Source organism: Callorhinus ursinus, unplaced genomic scaffold (assembly GCF_003265705.2).
Source record: "Callorhinus ursinus isolate GAN/ISIS: 27379988/994484 unplaced genomic scaffold, GSC_fseal_2.0 scaffold39, whole genome shotgun sequence".
Taxonomy (NCBI): Eukaryota; Metazoa; Chordata; class Mammalia; order Carnivora; family Otariidae; genus Callorhinus; species Callorhinus ursinus.
In genome coordinates, this window is record NW_027397101.1 from 10,401,607 (window position 1) to 10,421,111 (window position 19,505).

A 19,505-nucleotide genomic window follows, 5' to 3' on the forward strand; every position below is an offset into this window, starting at 1 on the left:
GAATCGCATCAGGAGGATTATGCTCAGCCATTTAAATGACATGGTGAGACAGTTAGTATTCACCCATCAAGGTTTAAAAGGCACAAACTAGTTCACCATCTTGAACTATCACAATTTCCAAATACACTTGTTTAAAGAAAACTAGAAATGATTTGTGAATCTATCAAAGTATAATAAACAACATGGCATTGTAAAAAATACAAGATAAATGGTATTTGCATCCAAAACAAATTAAATCGGTAATGTGTAGTGGAAAAAGAGCTGTGTGTTCTTTAAAACCGGTCTCAGAAGGTCATACAAGAGTGCAAAGTTAAAATAATTTAAAATTCATTCATTTCAGATGAATAATCTACAATTTCTATGTGGAGTTGAACAAAAGCACATAAAAAGTATTCAAGTCAAGTAGTTTAACATGCAACAGAAAAATAATTCCAAGTCTGGAATACATTTCAAACTTACTAGGTACTGTGGGTATTAAAAAGCATAATAAAAAATGATAAACACAACACTATATTTTCTAGTAAGATCATAGATAAGAATATATTTACCCTTTCTATCTCAGATTAAAAGAAAAGATGGGAATAATTCTTAACTGAAATGCATTTCTCTAGGTAAAGAAATGTAGTACCATTTTATATTAGGAATCACACCGTGTAGTTGAAAAAGAAAGATTCGAAAGTCATAATCTCTAGATTTAAACAAAAGCAATGAGGCATTATTATCATAGACACTAGAATTTTTTGGTCCAGTGAATAGAATTGCTAGATAATTATTTGCTTTTATGTTGAATATAAATATTAGTGGCATTCTGTGAATAATATTGTAATTTTCTCTTTCACAGATGTAGCATCTGCTCTTCAAAGGACTCAGGCTCTTTCTATCTAGATAGTGGGCCTTCTGAAAAGGCAGAGGTTTTATTCTCTATCCAATTTCCTAGACAACAAAAAGGAGAAAACCACTGTAATGTACAGTTATACAGTAAAGTGGAGGTTGAATTTACAAGGTTTGACTCTCATGCCTTTATTTCAATGGTGAAACCACACAAACACCTATTTTATAAAAAACAAACAAGAGTGGTTCAAGAAAGATGGGCAATTTGTGTCTTAATTTGATTTTTAAACATACTTACATGTTTTCTAGATGCATAATATATTCTTCTATGTTTATATTTCTATGATATGATCTACTTAAAGAACAATAACACAAGGGAAAGACAATTCTCTAAGGAGAATATTGATATAGCATGACCCTGACTGAGTACCTCTTATGTTCTCTGACCATCCATTAAAACCTAAGTTGTATGTGGGTGGAATTAGCAGAGGGTACCACCTGAATACAGCCAACACTACTTAAGTAGCCATGATTCAGATTGAAAGAAAATCACAAAAATTATGCCAAAGGCTCTGATTTAAACCATAAAATAGATGTCAAGTTGATGTCTCGCTGCAAAGGACAAAAGTAACTTTGGAGACCTCTTACTGCAACATTTGAGAGGATGCCAGCAATGTGTTGAGTTAAAAAATGAAGAGAGAAACTCAACTCATTATTTAACAGTTTCAGCTGGATGGCAACCCTTTCAAATAAAAATCAACAGTTCAAATCCCATAGGGACAAATATCACTATGATAGACACAAAAACAGCAGGTTGATGCAATGAAATGATCTATAAGGTCAGTACGATGCACTGAACCAAATTCAATGCAATTATATTTCAAAGCTGGGAATTGATTATCATCAGACCTTTTGGTGAGATAAGACAAAGGAAATGAAAGATAGGACCATAAGCCATCTTTTATGTGACCTCTGGAAGAGTTGTTTTATTATTTAGTGACTTTCCATCAACAACTCCACTCCATCCCTAAGACATAGCAAAAACTGAAGTTACACTAATTATTCTCATACTTCAAGTATTAAATTTAAAACTGCAACTCTTATTGACTTATACTCTGACTCCTTTAGGAAAAAAGAATACTGGAAAACACTACTTTAAGGAGTGAATGTTGTGAACATTTTTAGCTAAAAGAAGGGGAAAAGAAAGCTTTTGTACTCAGTTGAAATGATGTACTTGAATCTTACTCTTTATGAAAAAAACAAAAAACAGAAAAACAAAAAACACCAAAAAAACCAACTCAGACAAAAACCCTGCTCTAAAATGTTTCAAACTCAACAGCAAAAAACTGGAAGCAATTTTTTCAAGCAAATATACTTAAACACTGTTGTTTTTCCTCAAGAAATATTTCACAAAGGGAGTTTATGAAAAAATAAGTATTTTAATGTATGTACACATGCACACATATGGCCTCAGCAGCAGAATTAGAAGCTTTCCACAGGCTTCTCGGAACAGCTATAGCAATCCACTCTTCCCTTCATTAGTAAGTACCTGGGCACTCTCTTCTCTCTCTCGTTCTCTGAGTAGCCCACACGCTTTCATCTGCTTTCTAAGGGTTACATTTAAGGGCTCAGATTTACTGACATTCTTTTAAGTCCTTCATTTTTAGCCATACACTAAACAAACAATTTCTGATTTCAACATTAGAAAGCAATTGGGAAGTATAGTGAGTGAGTGAGTGAGAACAAGGGCACAGGAGAACAGTTAGAAATTATTTTTTTTCTAATTATCCAATGCAAATGAACTTGCCTCATCGTCTCTCTTGAAATGTTTTTTACTTGGACAATAGCCCCTCCCTCCACCTTTTCTTCTTTTCCCCTGGGAGAAAATCTCAGAAGATATTTCTAGAGAGAGTTACCACTTTTAGGCTTTGTGCACAGAGACTAGTGTAGGAGGCTCCCCTCTGAGCATCTAAGAACTAGAAGGCAGCAGCTCCTGAACACAAATACTGATGCTTGCCTTTTCCTCTTTGATTCTGAAGTGACTGACTACATCTTCAGGGCTGATGCATAGAAGGTTGGGCAGTCTAACTGGATGGCTGGTAAACTGCTTCTCTATTTTTAGGACCAAAGTCCAGCAGCCTCATTTGTTAAATGGGTACAATATCTCCAGCATGATATTGTAACATAATATCATGGCTATCATAAGGCTCAAAAACCATGCACCTGAATCTCTAAACCCAATAGGCATTCAATAGGCAACAGCTATTACTAGTTCTCAGTTAGACTATGTTCCCAATTTTTTATGATTGTTGTTCTAAATAATGTAATCATTCTAAATATGAACAAAAGAAACATGTTATTAATCCCCATGGATATGTATATAGGAGTTGCTAAGTCTTAGAAACTGTGAGGACACCAAAGTGAAATGAGATGCAGTCCTGCCCCCAATCCATCAGCTTTACTGACTAAATATAGAGGTATGTTTTCATCTGCTGGTTCTTCAAATACATAGTTGTGAGATTTTCAAATAACTCCCTTACTCTACCTGGGTCCTAGTCAGATGTGAAAAGAGAATGATTTAGTGTCTGAGGGGGAAAAGGAGAGAAGCAGAACATGATACCCAGGCTGTGGTTTAGAAACCTTACCCGGTAACTCAATTTGAGGCCTAACCTAAATAAGACAGTTCAGATTTCTGGCCAAATTTGGAGGAGATACTTACTTTTATTATTACAAAGTGATTACCCTTATATGGTAGCTTAATTTCTTCATAATTATGGAAAAAACAAGCTGACCATCACTAAATGTATGCTATGGAATTAATTTATATCCCCTCTTTCATGGCAACCTATTAAAAGCAAATTGATGGAATGATAAAACTTGTCATTGGAAATATCATGTAGGATTTATCCAGTAGGTCTGCTGACTGTGCTTCGGAGAAATGCTTTCTTTCTAGTTCGAGTTTGACTTCCATATGCTTATCTTGGAAGTGCCTGGCACATCACAGATATTCAACAACTGGAGGCCAACTTTATAATCAACTATACTGTGGTCTGCATTGACTTATTTTTAAATTGCCCAAAACTTTCTGAAAGCAAAACCTTCTCATTTCAATTTAACAGAGACTCATTGAGCATGGTAGCAGCATGGCGAAGCAACAGAATTCCAAAGTATGGGGCATCTGGGTGGCTCAGTCAGTTAAGTGTCTGCCTCCGGCTCAGGTCATGATATCAGGGTCCTGGGTTTGAGCCCTGCGTCAGGCTCCCTGCTCAGCGGGGAGTCTGCTTCTCCCTCTCCTCCCCACTTGTTCGTGATCTCTGTCGCAATCTCTGTCTCTCTCTCTCAAATAAATAAATAAAATCTTCAAAAAAAAATAGAATTCCAAATGTAATAAACCAATACCTTCAAAGGGTCCCAGCGTCACTGATGCAAAATCCACTTGCTATATGGTACTTCGAAAAGTTTGCCTGGGGCCAGATAATTTATCCAAAGGACTTAGAATAAACAATAAATGATAGACAGGAAAGCATAACTGTTGCTGAAAGTAACTGGAAATTGGTATCTACTATGTTTGGTCAGAAGAACCTTTTATAAGGAGCGAATACAAAGTACGCTAACATTAGATAATACAAGTCAAAGTTGGTATTGGGACTATGGGAATGTTAATATACGCTCATCAATGCACATTTAATAAGGGAGAACATAATAAAAGGAAGTTTCAGAAAATTATTAGGATATATTTTAGTGGGTGGATAAATTATATGCTGAACTGTTTGTATAGGTTGGCAGTTTTAAAGACCAGCTTAATACTTGATTATTCAAAAATAAGTACGGAGATCATCTCAATGATTCTATTGTCTTTCAGTGATAATGTCATTCTTTTCACTCAACTAACATTTGGCCATATCTATTTTCAAATGGCAAAAGGGTAGTCTGGTTTGTGTATTTCCCTTCTTCATTTTCTTTTTGTTGACCACTACATAGTGGAGATCAAGTACAATGGAATACCTGAAATGAGAGCACTATTAAAGCATTTGACTACCAGTGCAGTAATAGCTTTTCATAAATAAAACCAGAAAGTTGAAAAATATTATTCTCTAAATAAACCAAATTATTCATTATAAAACTGCTTATTAGTTCATTGAACCATTTGAACACTTCAAAAAATCGATATTTCCTTCTGTTTGATGTGTGCTATAGACTAAAATTTTGTGTCCCCCCCCACCAAATTTATAGGTGGAAATTTAATCCCCAGTGTGATGGTATGAGGAGCTGGCCTTTGGGAGTTGATTGGGTCTAGGGTGCAGTCCTCCTGAATAGGCTTCATGCCTTACAACAAACTCCAGAGAGCTCTCTCCCTCCTTCTACCATGTGGGGATACAAAAGGAAGACAGTTTTCTGTGAACCAGGAAGTGGATCCTCACCAGATACCAAATCTGTCGGCTTCTGGATCTTATACTTTCCAGTTTCCAGAATTGTGAGAAGTAGATTTCTGTTGTTTATAAGCCACCCAGGCTATGGCCACAGACTAGGACAATGTGCCCACCAGAAGTTCATATAGGGACGTGCACTACACTTTTCTAATGACATCCCCCATTAAATTGATAGTCATTACATCTCAAGTTTCTGGCACTTTGTTGTAACCCGAGGAAAACTCTATGAAGTACCTCTTTGTCCTGGCGAGGCAGCACTTGAATATCAGCTCTTCCCACATAGCTGTGGTCCTTAGATTTTGCACCTCAGCGCCAATCACAGCTGGCAGCGGCTGGGTGCTCTAAATAGCCCTGTGGGCATCTCGGTGTCTGCCTGGATTTGCTCAGTGGTTGCCTATGGCCCAGCAACACTCCTGTGTCACTGTTACTGAGCGGTATATTAGATGATTTAAAGTTTCAATGAAAAGATAGTTTCTGTACACCGGTAGTTCAATACATTTTAGCATTTTAACAACTAGTACAGTTATACTGGTGCATACCAGCCGAACCTCAGCTTTGCCTGAAACAGAGATTGATCCACACTTCTTAAAATTTTAGAAGTGACCTCACCAGCCTGGGAGTGCTACAAACATGAATGTGGACAATGAGAGGGGCTTTGCACAAAGTTGCCAAGAGCAAAATTGCATCTCTTCCTCCCAGAACAGCTTTTTCATAGGCCAGGATGCCTCTCATTCACTTTCCTGAGAATGTTTGTTTGGGGCCAGAATCGGTAGGCTGCCCTTCTAAATCGAGGAGATGAGGGTAGGGGAAAGAAGGTAGAAAATGTGAGACACTAACAAACAGTAAGAAATTGGTGGGATTCTTTCTCTTTTATCTGACATTGTGTCTGTTGACAAGAGAAAACCAAGAGTGTGGAACTTGCTAGATAAGGACCCAAACATCTTTTAGGTTGCCAATATGAGCATCATTCTTTTTGTTGCCAGTGTCCTATTTACATTAAGTATCCACCACTTTTCAGAAACAATCCCATACATCATGCAGACTCCAAAGGCAATGTTTGTGCTGCCGTTTCTACAGTTGCTTAAGGAAAAAGCAGTTTCTGTTGCCGTAGATAGGCAGTGCTTTAGGCTGCAGTTTGAGAAATTAAATGTTTAAGGCCTTCGGCGCTTCCAGTTCTATTTGGAAAAGGACACAGACCTGGCATTTGGAAAGCATTTGCTCTCCATTAAACTTACCGAACCTTGACAAACCAGAGAGGCCAAGAATTAGTCTGCCGCTGGCCAAGGCTGGGCCTTCCAAAACCGATAACGACAATGAAAACAATAACACTGCCATTTATAATCTTCAACAGGATTCTGCCAACTTCTAACCCAAAAGGACCTCACAATATGAAAAGAATCTCAAGATGTGTTTTACAGGAAAACAAGAAAACATTTGATCAGAATGTCCTTTGCCTAGAATTGTCCTCTTGGCCATAGAACCAAATGTGAACATGTCTCACCTTCCCTCTGTATTGGGGGAAATATACTAAGGAGACGTTCATGGACAGGGGAGGACATCAGAGGTGGAGGGAGTGATCATTAGGTCAGAAGTGCTCCACCCATCAAATATCAAGTCTCTGTATTCTTATTCCCTAAATTATTAATACAATGTTGTTAACACCAGCCGAGTCCCTTAGGCCTTGACAGCATCTATCTTCCATTCATCAGCACAAACAACAAAATTCAGTGGAGCAAGGAATTTCCCCTGCTATGACCTATGATAAACTAAAGTCATGATGTACAAAACATTTGACCTGCTCTAGCAATGTATACCACCAACTGAGTTGCATAATTTTCTATTTGGGAACAGAAAATGGGATTTAGATGGTCTGGAAACCAAGTGTAGAATTCCTCACTTCTAACCCTATGCTTATACCACTAATCAATGTGGCCCACACCGAATGGCAGTTCAAATCATGTCCCTTTTGTTGAGGGTCAAAATTTCACTCCTTATCCTCAACATTTATAGCACTAATCAAAGCACAATACCACAATAATAGCACCTTAAGTGATTCAACTCCCATTAGAAAGCTTGCAAGACAACAGAAACATCAGTGAGCCTCAACCATGGGCAGTGAGTAAGGGCAAGCTGGTGAGGACAAAAGAAAGTCAGCTATCCCTTAACCTTGGTTAAGCTGTTTCAGCTTGTAACTCTAATCAAGGCTGTTGAAGAATTTGTCAAGCATGAGGATTACACATTCCCTCTGTCTTGTATTCCTTAGGATGGGAAACAAAGTAGAAGAGAAACAGCCAAAAGCAAATAGATGAAGGGGGGGAAAGAAATAGACAATCGCTCACAAAATAATAGAGGTTCCTGGGCCAGGAGTCACCATGGCAAATCCTACCTTGGAACCTCCAATGGTTCAAACCAGGCTGCCAACCATGTGTCTTACTTGCCCACAAATAACACCCTTGGAGTGGAAATCCCAGCTGTATACATTTACTCTCCTACTAGTGCTTCATTTTTTCCAAAAATTTTCTTCCCTCCATGTGGTTGCCCAAACCAATTCATGTGCTTACTGGCATGTTATGAAACATGGAAACAATTAGAGACCACATTCTAGGGCACAAGAGAATGACTCGCTACAGAATCAATGAACTATGCAGAACTTGAGAGGATTTGGCAAAAAAGATGGAAATTGTAGAATAAGACCTACTAACAGTATCTCATGTCACACAGCACATTCTACAAGGCTTTAAACTGATCTGTGTGTTTTCAGGCAGCAATCGTACTTTACTTTCAAAATCTAGTTTATAGCCTTATATTTTGTTTTGTTTCTTTATTTATCCAAATGAAACTCAGAAAATATTCAATGTACACATTCTCTCTTCAGGGTTTGATAGCTGAATGCACACACTATGCAAACAGTCTTCTCAGTTAAGTTTAGAATTCTTGTAAGGCCACATTTGAGGGGGAGTGTTTGAAATCAAAGAACTTAAGTTTCCAAAAGACCAGTTTGAGTCCTAAGTCATCACACTTGGAAGGGCTTCTTTAGCAAAGGAAATGCTAAGAATGGTCAGTTCTTTAACAAAAGGCTAGTGAAACTTCTAATACATGTTAATGAACCCAAGAGCCTTTTGTGTGAGTGAGCTGTTCTAACTTGGCAAAGGTTTAAGCACTGCTGCTTTATCATCCAAAGGCCTGAGTGAGAGGCAAAGCACAAAGCTAGAAAACACAGGACATAGGTACTAAGGGGGCAATTCCCTAGCACCGTCAAGTAAGTAAGAGAATGGGGAGGGGTAATGCAAAACTGAATCAAAAGTAAACGTGGTATCAAGAATATATTATCTTTAGTGACAATTATTACTACATGTAATTCATGTTGATATTATTATTTTCATATTCTATTGCTTCAAGCTATGGTTGCAGTGGAAGCTGCAGTCAGAATGTCCTTGTGGTCCATGTGCAGACTGATTAACAATTCCCTGCATCAGTGTCTCGATTCTGGAGATTCTGTCCTGGGGAAGGCAAGTGCAAAAGAAGCCCATGTTGTGAGCTCTGTTTGGTCACAGTACATGGGTGTTACACTGGGAACAGTGGGCAGAATTCATCATGAGCAGTGACTCTATGAGGCTGGTCAGGATTCACTGTCAGCCACAGAGAAACAAACACATTGCATTTGGGAACAAAAACTGAATTATTTGAGAGCCACTTTAGGGGAAACTGAGATTGTACTGGTACATCTTCCCAGCTCTCTGTCTCAACCAAACCCTAACAGATGAGATTCCTTACCTTGGTTAATACCCACAATAATCCTATGTAATGTAAAAAGGACAAATGAGACTTTCAGTCTCATTTCAGGAATCCTAGTAACGTGTTCACTGTCAAACACCTAGTAAGCACTATAGCTGGGATCTAAACCCAGACATCTGACTGCAAGGCACCCCTATTTAGGACTGTGTCATATAATTCCCTTCTCTTTGATGGTGGTATCCCCAGGCAGTCTTGTGAAATATCATCTGTCCTCTCTTCCCTTTCCTCTTCGCTCTCCCCCATCACCAAATCTCCAGTCAACATGTACTCCTGCATACAAGTATTCTGTAGTACACAGAAGTGTTTACACACACATGCACACAAACACACATACACACACTTTATTTTTCTATATACCAAGGGGTGTGTGTGTGAATATTATTTCAAGAATCTGAGCCTTCTTCCAAATAATGACACTTCAGGCTTCAGCCCTTGGAGAGGTGATTTGTTTCAACCACCTGGACCACCTCTCTTTATGGGGGAGACTACAAGCAGTCCCTAAATAAAGCCAGACTAGTTCAAACATCTGCTTTGAAATTGAAAATTCACTGAGTCCCCAGATCAGCCCACATAACCCACAGAGTTCTTAAAGTATAAAGCTATATATTTCAGTAACAATTAACCACTATTTAGATAAACTCAATCCAAGTTCTTAGTTGTGAATCCAGGAACGCCTGGCACCCTAGACTTTAGGTGAAAAAGCAACTGGATAGGGAAAAAGTGAGGTGGGAGGATGTGAGGGAGAAGATGGAAGAGCAGGTGAGATAATTTGGGGGACCAGTGCTTTGCTAGATTTCTCGGTTGCATTTGGTCATTTATTCTCAAGCATTTTGGACTGGGGAATGAAGGGCTTTGGGGCCTTGTGGGCCAGGGCTCATTTGTATGTTCAGATTGATGACATTGAGACCCCTCAATATTGACTTATGCAGGTCATCACAAGTTTGGGTACAGACTGAACCACCACAGAATAAAAATCACAAGACAGCATTTTAATTGGCCTCCTTAGGCCATTTAACAATGGAGAAAGCTAACTTGCAAGAGCAAAAAGTAATTAATGAAGGGAGCAAACAGAGGTTCATTTAGTAACTTCAAAATAAGTTCCTCTGTCTGAGGTGGGGAAAAAAAGGTAGCCTGCAACATAAAGATAAACTGTAGGTATTTAAGTCACAATGCCTTCCGCCAAGAACTGCTCATTACCATCAGATGTTGTGGTGGCAGTGGGGCCAGTTAGAACTAACTTTATTATTAGAAGCAATTAGGGAGAAAAGGGGCAGAATTTCATTGGGTTATTTCAAAACAAGTTTCTGTGCACGGTTTAATGAAGGCCTGCAGTGTCAAGATAAAATGTGTGTTTTACTGAAAACAGCTTTTGCAAATGACTGCTTGTTACCAGCAGTATCTCCAGGCAGAGCAGTCTGGGTAGGTTGGATTTACATGCATGCTGTAATAGAATAGTTCAGCTGTCTCAGCTTCACAGAAGTGTTAACAGGCAATATGGCCTGATGGTTAAGCACATGTGTTCTGGAGCCAGACTGCCTGTCTTCAAATCCTCACTCTGACCTTGAGAGCAGAATGACCTTGAGTGACCTCAGGAATGTTCTAGGCTTCGTTGATTCATATGTAAACTGGAGATCATAGTAGTGTTTATCTCACAGGATTGTTGTGAAATATCAATGTGTCTAATATGTGTTAGATGTTGCATTATGAAGAGTTATATCCCAGAAACAATTGGGTGGGGGGTTATTTTTACAGGACTTGGTATATGGTGGTTACCCTGAGTACAGATCAATAATGAATCTATTTACATATTTTTAATGGGGTTTTCATGTAAAGAATGACAATGATATTTGTCTTCACAGTCATACAGTTTTCATCTAAATTCTTTTCAGATGGTATTTCAGTATTTCTATAAAATTCACCTGTTATAAACAGGTTTGATTGCGCTTTGGGTTTGCTGAACCAGTTGTGTACCATATCCTTTACTTCCACCTTTAAAGTAATGGCTGGGACTTTTTATATTTTCCTGAGTCTGAGCTTTCCCCTTATGAATTCCCTGCATAGCCTTCAACTCTTCCCTCATCTACATACCTGGGCTAAAAGAAACTGCCATGTATTGAGCTTAGGAGACCATTGAAAAAAACTCAACCGTCCCACAAAAAATGGGGAGTTGGGCTTTGGCTTCCTTCTAAATATCTTTTTGAGACTACTGTGACCACAGTAAAAGAGACCTCTCACCAGTGGTCTCAAACTCTGCCCGAATGTCCTACTCTTCAGTGAGAGTGTGTGCTGCCTTCAGTGATTTTTCAGAGACTCCTTCATTAAATTCTCAAGGTTAAAGACTGATTTTCATTAGATGGCTACAATATTTGCATATTCAGTTGGGAATATGGCATACTGCTTACCCATTATGTTTTAGTTTTGCAAATCAATAACATTTAACTAATGTGCCATGCACCATAATATTGGACCCATATGATGAATAAAACCCCCTTCTTAGACCTTAACAAGCAATGACTCTGTTATTAAAATCTATTCACTTTGGAAAAGGCTAAAGTAGCAAAATGTCCTCTACACATTTATGTGTTTTCTCAGCTGTGTATTAACCCACATCATTTTTCTGGCTGCCCTAACTTAATTTATGGTAATTTGAATAATTTATATAAGAGCCTCTTTCACAGAATTTTAGATCTTACCCTGCAGATTATGAGAAAGAAAAAGTTAAAAATACTGACAAGTATATATTGGTGGGATTCTCCCCCAAAGTCTGTATGTTCTTGTTCAATGTGAATTTTTGAAAGAGGTTCAAGCTAATATTTATTTTCTCTAACCAAACTGTCCACTTTTTTGAGTGTATGTATATATATATATATATTTGACAATCACATTGTAATGAGAGAATTTCCTGTTTGAAAGACTCAGTGTTAAAGAATGGTTTTATCAGAGTTGTTGATGCCCATTCACAATTTGTTCCTGTTGGAAAGTCAAAGCTTAAGGAAAGGGTAGATTCTGAAAAGAATAAAATATGCAGCATAGGGACTACCTGAGGAAAGGTCTGAAGAGGGAGAAGGTAGATATTCTTACCCTGGATCGTTCTTCTAGTTTTGTCATCATAACAACTGTTGCACTCCGTTGCTCCCATATCATTCTCCAAAAGTCCCCAAATGTTTCAGGGAGAGATCCCTGTGTTGCAATATAGGCGTTTTGTTTCCTATAGCCATCTATGTAGTTGGCATTCACATAGTCACTTCCTGGGATGCCTGTAAAACAAGAAGTGTTATTCCATGAGGTGAACCTATCACAAGAGGAAATAGCCTGGGATCTGGCCTGAGGGCAATGTTATATTATTGTTCCACAGTATGCTAGAGGAATCACAATATATTAAATTTTGGGTCTTAAGCAAGATAGTCTCATTGGGACTATCACATTAAAGAAATAGGTGTTCCAGGTGTTGGATCTCTGTAATATGACAAGGTAGATACCAAAGAAAGAAAAATATAACTGATTATCCATAGGGTGCTATTTTTCTCACATCCTGTCTATTTTCTCCACTGCATCAGTAAAATACAGCACGCAAAGGAGGACAGAAATTTATCTGGTCACATTCCTCACTCATGCTATTCCAATTGCCAGACAAAAATGAAATAAAATAATGCCTGAATCTGAAAACTCAGTGTAGGATGGAGCATGTGTAACGGTGAGAAATTCTTCACAAATTTAGCTAACAGGGAACTCATTTGTAAACTCATTTAATCCTTACAACAACTCTATGAAATATATCCTGTCAGGATCTTCCTTTAACAAAGGAGAAAACTGAGGTGTATCGAGATGAAAGCACTTGCTCTAACTGGTGGAGTCTGGTTTAATGATAGTCAGTCTGTCTGCTACATCTGTCTTAGACTCTGCAGAGATTGCTTCTTGTTTAAACCTCACAGTACTGTTGTACCACATGTTCCTTTCCTTGGATTATGACGATGGCCTCTTATTTGCTTATCCCACTCTACTTTTGTCCTTTGCAGTCTGCTTTTCATCTAGCATGAGAGCAATTTCTTTCTTTCTTTCTTTATTTATTTATTTTAATATTTTATTGTTATGTTAATCACCATATATTACATAATTTGTTTTGGTGTAGTGTTCCATGATTCATTGTTTGTTCATAACACCCAGTGCTCCATGCAGAATGTGCCCTCCTCAATACCCATCACCAGGTTAACCCATCCCCCCACCCTCCTCCCCTCCAGAAACCTCAGTTTGTTTTTCAGAGTCCATCATCTCTCCTGGTTCGTCTCCCCCTCTGACTTACTCCCCTTCATTCTTCCTCTCCTGCTATCTTCTTCTTTTTCTTTTTTCTTAAAATATGTTGCGTTATTTGTTTCAGAAGTACAGATCTGTGATTCAACAGTCTTACACAATTCACAGCGCTCACCGTAGCACACATCTTCCCCAATGTCCATCACCCAGCCACCCCATCCCTCCCACCCCCGACCACTCCAGCAACCCTCAGTTTGTTCCTGAGATTAAGAATTCCTCATATCAGTGAGGTCATATGATACATGTCTTTCTCTGATTGACTTATTTCACTCAGCATAACACCCGCATGAGAGCAATTTCTAAGAAAACATTTCAGACCCTGTAACTTCTTTCCTTCAAACCCAACAATGGGTTTCCCTTTTACTTCCAATAAAATCCAAACTCTCAACAATACTTACAAAGCTCCACACTTTTCCAAACACATCTCATTCCATTCACGTCCCTGCCTTCTAAACTCTAGACACTGGTCCAGCTTCCATTGGTAGAAAACACTTCTCTCCTACCTGAGTGCCATCCCACACCTTAGAACACACTCTGTGTCTTCATCCCATTGTAAAATGCTCAGCCTATATCTCAGAAAGCCTGCCATTGATACTCCTAGACCTCAGAATTCCCTTGACTTTATGTTACTTATTACACACTGTAATTATATACTTGCTTGTTAACACAGTTATCACCTGCTTTGACCTCTAGACCAGGTCTCTGTTATTAACCCTTGCTATCTCTAGGGACAAAAAGAAATTTGCCCCAGTTTTGACATCTAGTAAGTAGCAGAGCTTGAACTTGATGCTGATATTCTGATTGAAAGTCTAATTCAGCGTGACACCTTTAAGAGGAAAACAGATAAATTTGAGCTTCTTCCAAGGAGAGTGACCAGAGTGGTTAAGGAAATCAAAGCTGTTCTGTATGAGAAAGGAATACATAGTACAGCTTGGCAGAGGAAAATGTAGGGGTTGGGGATGAGAGCTGTCTGTGAGGATCTGAAGAGAAGTTTAGGTTTACTCTGTTGGGATCCAAGTTTTTCCATTCTGAATGATGTAACTACAGAGAGAAGAATTTCATCTCCAATAACATAAGCATTTTCAAATTGTCAGAATCAAAAAGAGAATAGATTTCCTTGGGATGTAATGAGTTGCCTACCCCTGGAGGGGAACAAGCACTTTACATGGATACTGGCAAGATATGAGAGGTAGCACTAGAACCTGTACATGGCCCCTTCTTGCCCTGGGAAAATATGACTCCTGGAGCTATGAGGAAAAAAAAGAGAATACTTTCTTTATAATAGAACATATGTTCCCAAACTAAAATTGTTATATTTCACTGATTGCCACTTGCAATTACTTTGACTGCTTTTCTGATCCCAGTTGTAAAACTGATCCTCTCAAAAAAATAATGAAAGTCAGATGGGAACTAGTGGGCTCCAAGATGAACACATGCATATGGAATACCACCAGCATCAGTGAAAAGCTTTTTGAGTAAAAACTGAAATGCACGGTTGGTTGTAACATTATTCATCTATTACAGCTACTCAAGAAGCAGTTGGGGTTCTGGCAGCTCTTTGTTGATAAAGATCCTATTCCTCCAGACACCAAATTACTGTAGATTCAAAAGAGAGTTTAAATAAAGTCCTCAGGTTACGGCCATTGGGAAGTACATACAACCTCATGTCCATAGGATTTGGTTCTGAGCCAACAATGAACCAATTTTATAATACAGGAAAAGCCCACTTTCGAAATTTTAATTTAACAGTTAACATTAAAGAATTGATAAAAAAAGGGTTCTGGCTAAAGACATCCATCAGCTACCAATATACAGAAAAGCTTTTCCAAGCAAGTTGAAAATAAAGAAATCTGGATTAATGACTCAGAAAAGCATCAGCAAGGCATTGTGCCACCTCCCCCTTATCAAGGATAACAACTATATCTGAATAATGTGTGAGAGGACAGAGGAGATGGACAGGAGACTCACATCTAAAGGAAGGGAATCAACCCAGCGCAACATTCTTATGTAAATTTTAATCATTGATTACATAATGAATTGTTTTTGATATACTGCTTAAGTTTGAATAATAAATTATGATTATTTTTTAGCGGGGGTATAGGGGTGGGATGCTACTTAATAATGCTTACACTTCCCAGGGATAAAAATACAAAACATCTGCCTGAAAAATACTAGGCACTTGGGATCTGTACTGTATCACCAAATGCTTTAAGAATTTGATATTTTGAAAAGAAAGTTAAAAGGAAAAATTCAATACTTAGTAGAGTTAATTATTAGGCTAATGTTTACATCTTGAAAATAATGCTGAGGCTCCTTTTCTATTTGACACTCATCTGTAAGGAGGTAGTGCCTGGAATGAACACCTCCTTCCAGGAAATCCCTTTATATACTCTGGCCAAAAGGCATTCCAAGTAAGTCTTCTCCCATACAACCTTTACAGGATGGGGATGTGAGAGATGACTATGTTCTACAGAAGCTCTAAGATCTAATGTATCTGTATTTCATACAACCCAAACAACAAGCTGTGTAGAAAGATGAATGAGAAAAGATTTTAGGAAGGGTGGTGTTTTGCCCTTTTAAAAACATTAGCCCCAGATTGGAAATTAAATTGAACAGAAGTGTGTTTCAAGTAGATGAGATCTCAGTTTTCTGTGTGACATATTTAGAAAGAGTTTACAACCAATCTTGTGAGAAAAACAACATGGTGGCTTTCCAAGTGTTTTGGTGCCATGAAAGGTTTCTTCCGTAGCTTGTGACTGCAATGTTTCTGCTGGGAGGCTGAATCTACAAAATCCTTTCACTTTTTTGGGGGTGACCTTCTTCAAGTAATGCATATTTGTTTATTTAATTTTCAATCCCCTGCCTTATCCAGAAGATGATTTGCATCTGCTAATGCAACACTAATCAGAGTGCACTACTAATCCAAGAAAAGTGTGAGAATTAATTGAATTCCTCTGGGGCTATGATGGATGGAAATCTAACTTAACACGCAGTACTGAAAGAATATAGAATTACTATAAATTAGCTGATGCTTTTAATTTTTGGAGTCAAGGAGACCTTTGTCCAATACTATGATGATAATGGTGCTTTTTGCTTTTGTTTGTGGGTGTTGCTTATTAAAACAATGAAAGCATAAGAAAGATATCTGCCTTTAGCTCATCATAAGCAAATACCTTAGGTCTGGGTCTGCTGTAGGAACTGTCTTTCTTGGAGTCAGTTGGTCTTAATGTCTTTGTTCAAGAACAGCTTACTACCTTTATAAAAGTAAGTTTCATGATTTCCCATGTATTATTTCATGTGTACTCTCCACTTACCAATAGTCATGTAAACAGGTCCAAGACCCATAATTATCATTCTAATATTATAAGTGAGAAAAATGAGGCTAGATCTTGAATTCATATTATACCTATATGCCCCTTTCCTGTGTTACAGTGTGTTTCATCAGGCAATGAACTATTCTTTCTTGTGGTGCATACAAATATTACTTACATGCTTTATACTGGATTTTGTGTTTGGGTCAAAGAAAACTTGGAGCTATAAGACACAAACCTTTAAGACCAACAGAGATTGTGATGAGGTGAATGGTTGGTAGAGCTGTGCTTCTGTGTCCTTCACGCATAACAAGACACAGCAACAGCTATTCAAACAGAATTAGGACAGTTTTAGGCTCTCATTTCATTTGCTGGGAATTGCTGGTTATAACTTTCAGTGGAAAGTAAGTCTAGGCATGGATTTTGGGCTCGGCTGTTCTTTTAATTTTTTGCAAAGCTTTGGAAATGTATCATGAATTCAACATGCAAGGACAATGCCATTTTTCTTCACCTAAGCATAGGATTAATAGAACAGGGCTTCATGACATTGGTCCCACATGTGTTTGAATATTAACAGAAGGAGAGAAATCCTTGGAAAGATGAAGCTACTCTGAAAGAATATTCGTGATGAATAAATAATTCATGCTGAAGAAGGCTTTAAAACCTTGAAAGCATGTTGAACTGCCAAAGAATATACTATCTGAGCTGTTTTGTCATGACTAGGTTAACATATTTTTTTTTCCCTGTTAACTTGAGGAGAACTAATTGGGTCATATGGGTCTATTAAAACAAAACAAAAAACAAGGGACGCCTCAGCGGTTCAGTTGGTTAAGCATCCAACTCTTGATTTCAACTCAGAATGTGATTTCAGGGGTGTGAGACTGAGCCCTATGTCGGGCTCTGTGCTGGGCATGGAACCTGCTTAAGATTCTCTCTCTTCCTCTCTTTCTGCCCCCCTTAAAAAAACAAAACAAAATAAAACAAAACAAATCAAAAACCCAAACAAACAAACAAACAGACAAAAAAAACAACTTGCCTTGGTCTCAATTTTTCCGGTCAGGAGATAATTTGATTTGAAAAGATTTCTCTTGTTGAGGGGTATTCAGAATTATAAAAGAATTATTTTATTAATGTGAAATTAAGTAATTATAATGGGTATATGAGTACTTCTGTATCACTCTATTCTGTAGGAAAAGTCACAATGTGCCTTTTAAAGTCTTGAAATAACACTAAGCACTTGCTAAAAATTGAGAGAAATTGGCCAGGAAGCTGGGACTCCTATCTAGGGCTGCTGGTAGTTTGCTCTTTGACATTTGGGCAGTTGTTCAACTCGTCCAGACCTCTGATTGCTTATCTGCTAAACAAAGCGTGTTGGACAAATTGATTCCCTCAAGTCCTTTTGAGTTCTAAAATAAGATGTCTCTCTGTGGTATTCTTAACCTTCTTGGATTCAGAAATCTCTGTGAAGTTATTTTAAGATAGAGGCTTTTTGTCTCTCAGATTACGCAGGAACAGGCTCTGATGCTCCTTTAAGCTGATTCTTATTGCTTCTACCTCTTATGTGCAGAGATGAGATTTTTTTGGTGTGACTGATACTTCCAATCTTGATTAGAATGTGGTGGGGTAAAAAGCAACAAATTCTAAAACAAGGCATGGGACTAGACTGGTAGGTGGTCTATTCATGGAAAGAAGCTGGCCCTGGGTTGTGGAGGTGAGAATGAAGAAGAGGCAGCATTTCAGGGAAGGCAGAATCCCTTCCCTACTCTAGTGGACATATTGCTGCTGTACCACAGAGCTGGAGATGGATCTTCAGCTGAGTGGCTGACTCTGTCTTGACTCACAGCATGGTACCAAAACCCAGGTACTCTTATTTCTTTTCACTACTACAAATCCTCCGTGAAGTCTGTGTCCAAAAAAAAAAATGCTTTGTGGTCAACCAGTTTATTTATAGAAGTACTTAAGACCCAATGGAGCACAAAAGCTACCTTTTACTTAATAAACGATGTCTCCTCCAACACACACACACACACACACACACACACACACATCCACACCCACACACCATCCCTAACAACAATGAATTGATTAAGACCCAGATTACAGTTTTTACAACCCACAATGCAGAAAAAAAATGTTAACTTTATTGCTGACACCGGCAAAACTAGAGAAGAGAAAATAGAAAAACGAAATCCAATAATAATTTATAGTAAATCTATTTAATTCCAAATGACACAGACCTTGTTTTGCCTTCACTTGTACCATGACAGCCACCCACAGCCACATCAGAACTAGCAAAATGAAGGATTCTGTTGGCAACACAGCAGAGAAAAGCAAATGCTTCTTGCAAAGGTACAGTGTATTATCTGACTTGGTGTCCCCAGAGGTACCACACATTAGCAAACTGCCTTCCCTGTTTCTATGGTACATAGGACAATTATTTTACAAGCATGCCTTGTTCTGTGGGCTCATCATGACAATGAATTAATGGGGGAATGGGTAATTTTCCAAGAGTTTGTGAAGCCAGGCTCTGTCCTCTCAAGGTTCTGAGTCCTCTTCCCCTTGGTTTTCCATTTCTCGGCACTGCTGATGCTGAAGAGGCTGGGTTATAAGAGTAGTTACAGAGGACGATGTGGGTGATTGAATTGTCATTGAATGCATTTCAAGGTTAGCTACACATGTTGGGAATTATCAGCACCTGTGATGGAGGGGACTCATTTCTGGTTAGGGAACACTCTGCTCTGAAATAAAGCAAAGCTTGGGCCATACAGCGTCACAGAGTTTTGGTCTACCATGCTTATATTAATAAGGATGACATTATAGGGCTTTATTC

The 19,505-nt window shown here is 38.4% G+C and overlaps 1 protein-coding gene across 24 annotated transcripts in view; it reads right to left on the reverse strand.

Annotated features, from left to right (window-relative positions):
• Window positions 1-19,505, reverse strand: part of PTPRD (protein tyrosine phosphatase receptor type D) — a 758,123-nt gene that overhangs the window by 49,717 nt on the left and 688,901 nt on the right. For all 24 annotated transcript variants that reach the window (XM_073880761.1, XM_073880763.1, XM_073880782.1 and 21 more), the window contains one exon: window positions 12,138-12,313. In XM_073880761.1, the coding sequence (XP_073736862.1) occupies window positions 12,138-12,313 (176 nt within the window). The remainder of the gene's footprint in view (window positions 1-12,137; window positions 12,314-19,505) is intronic.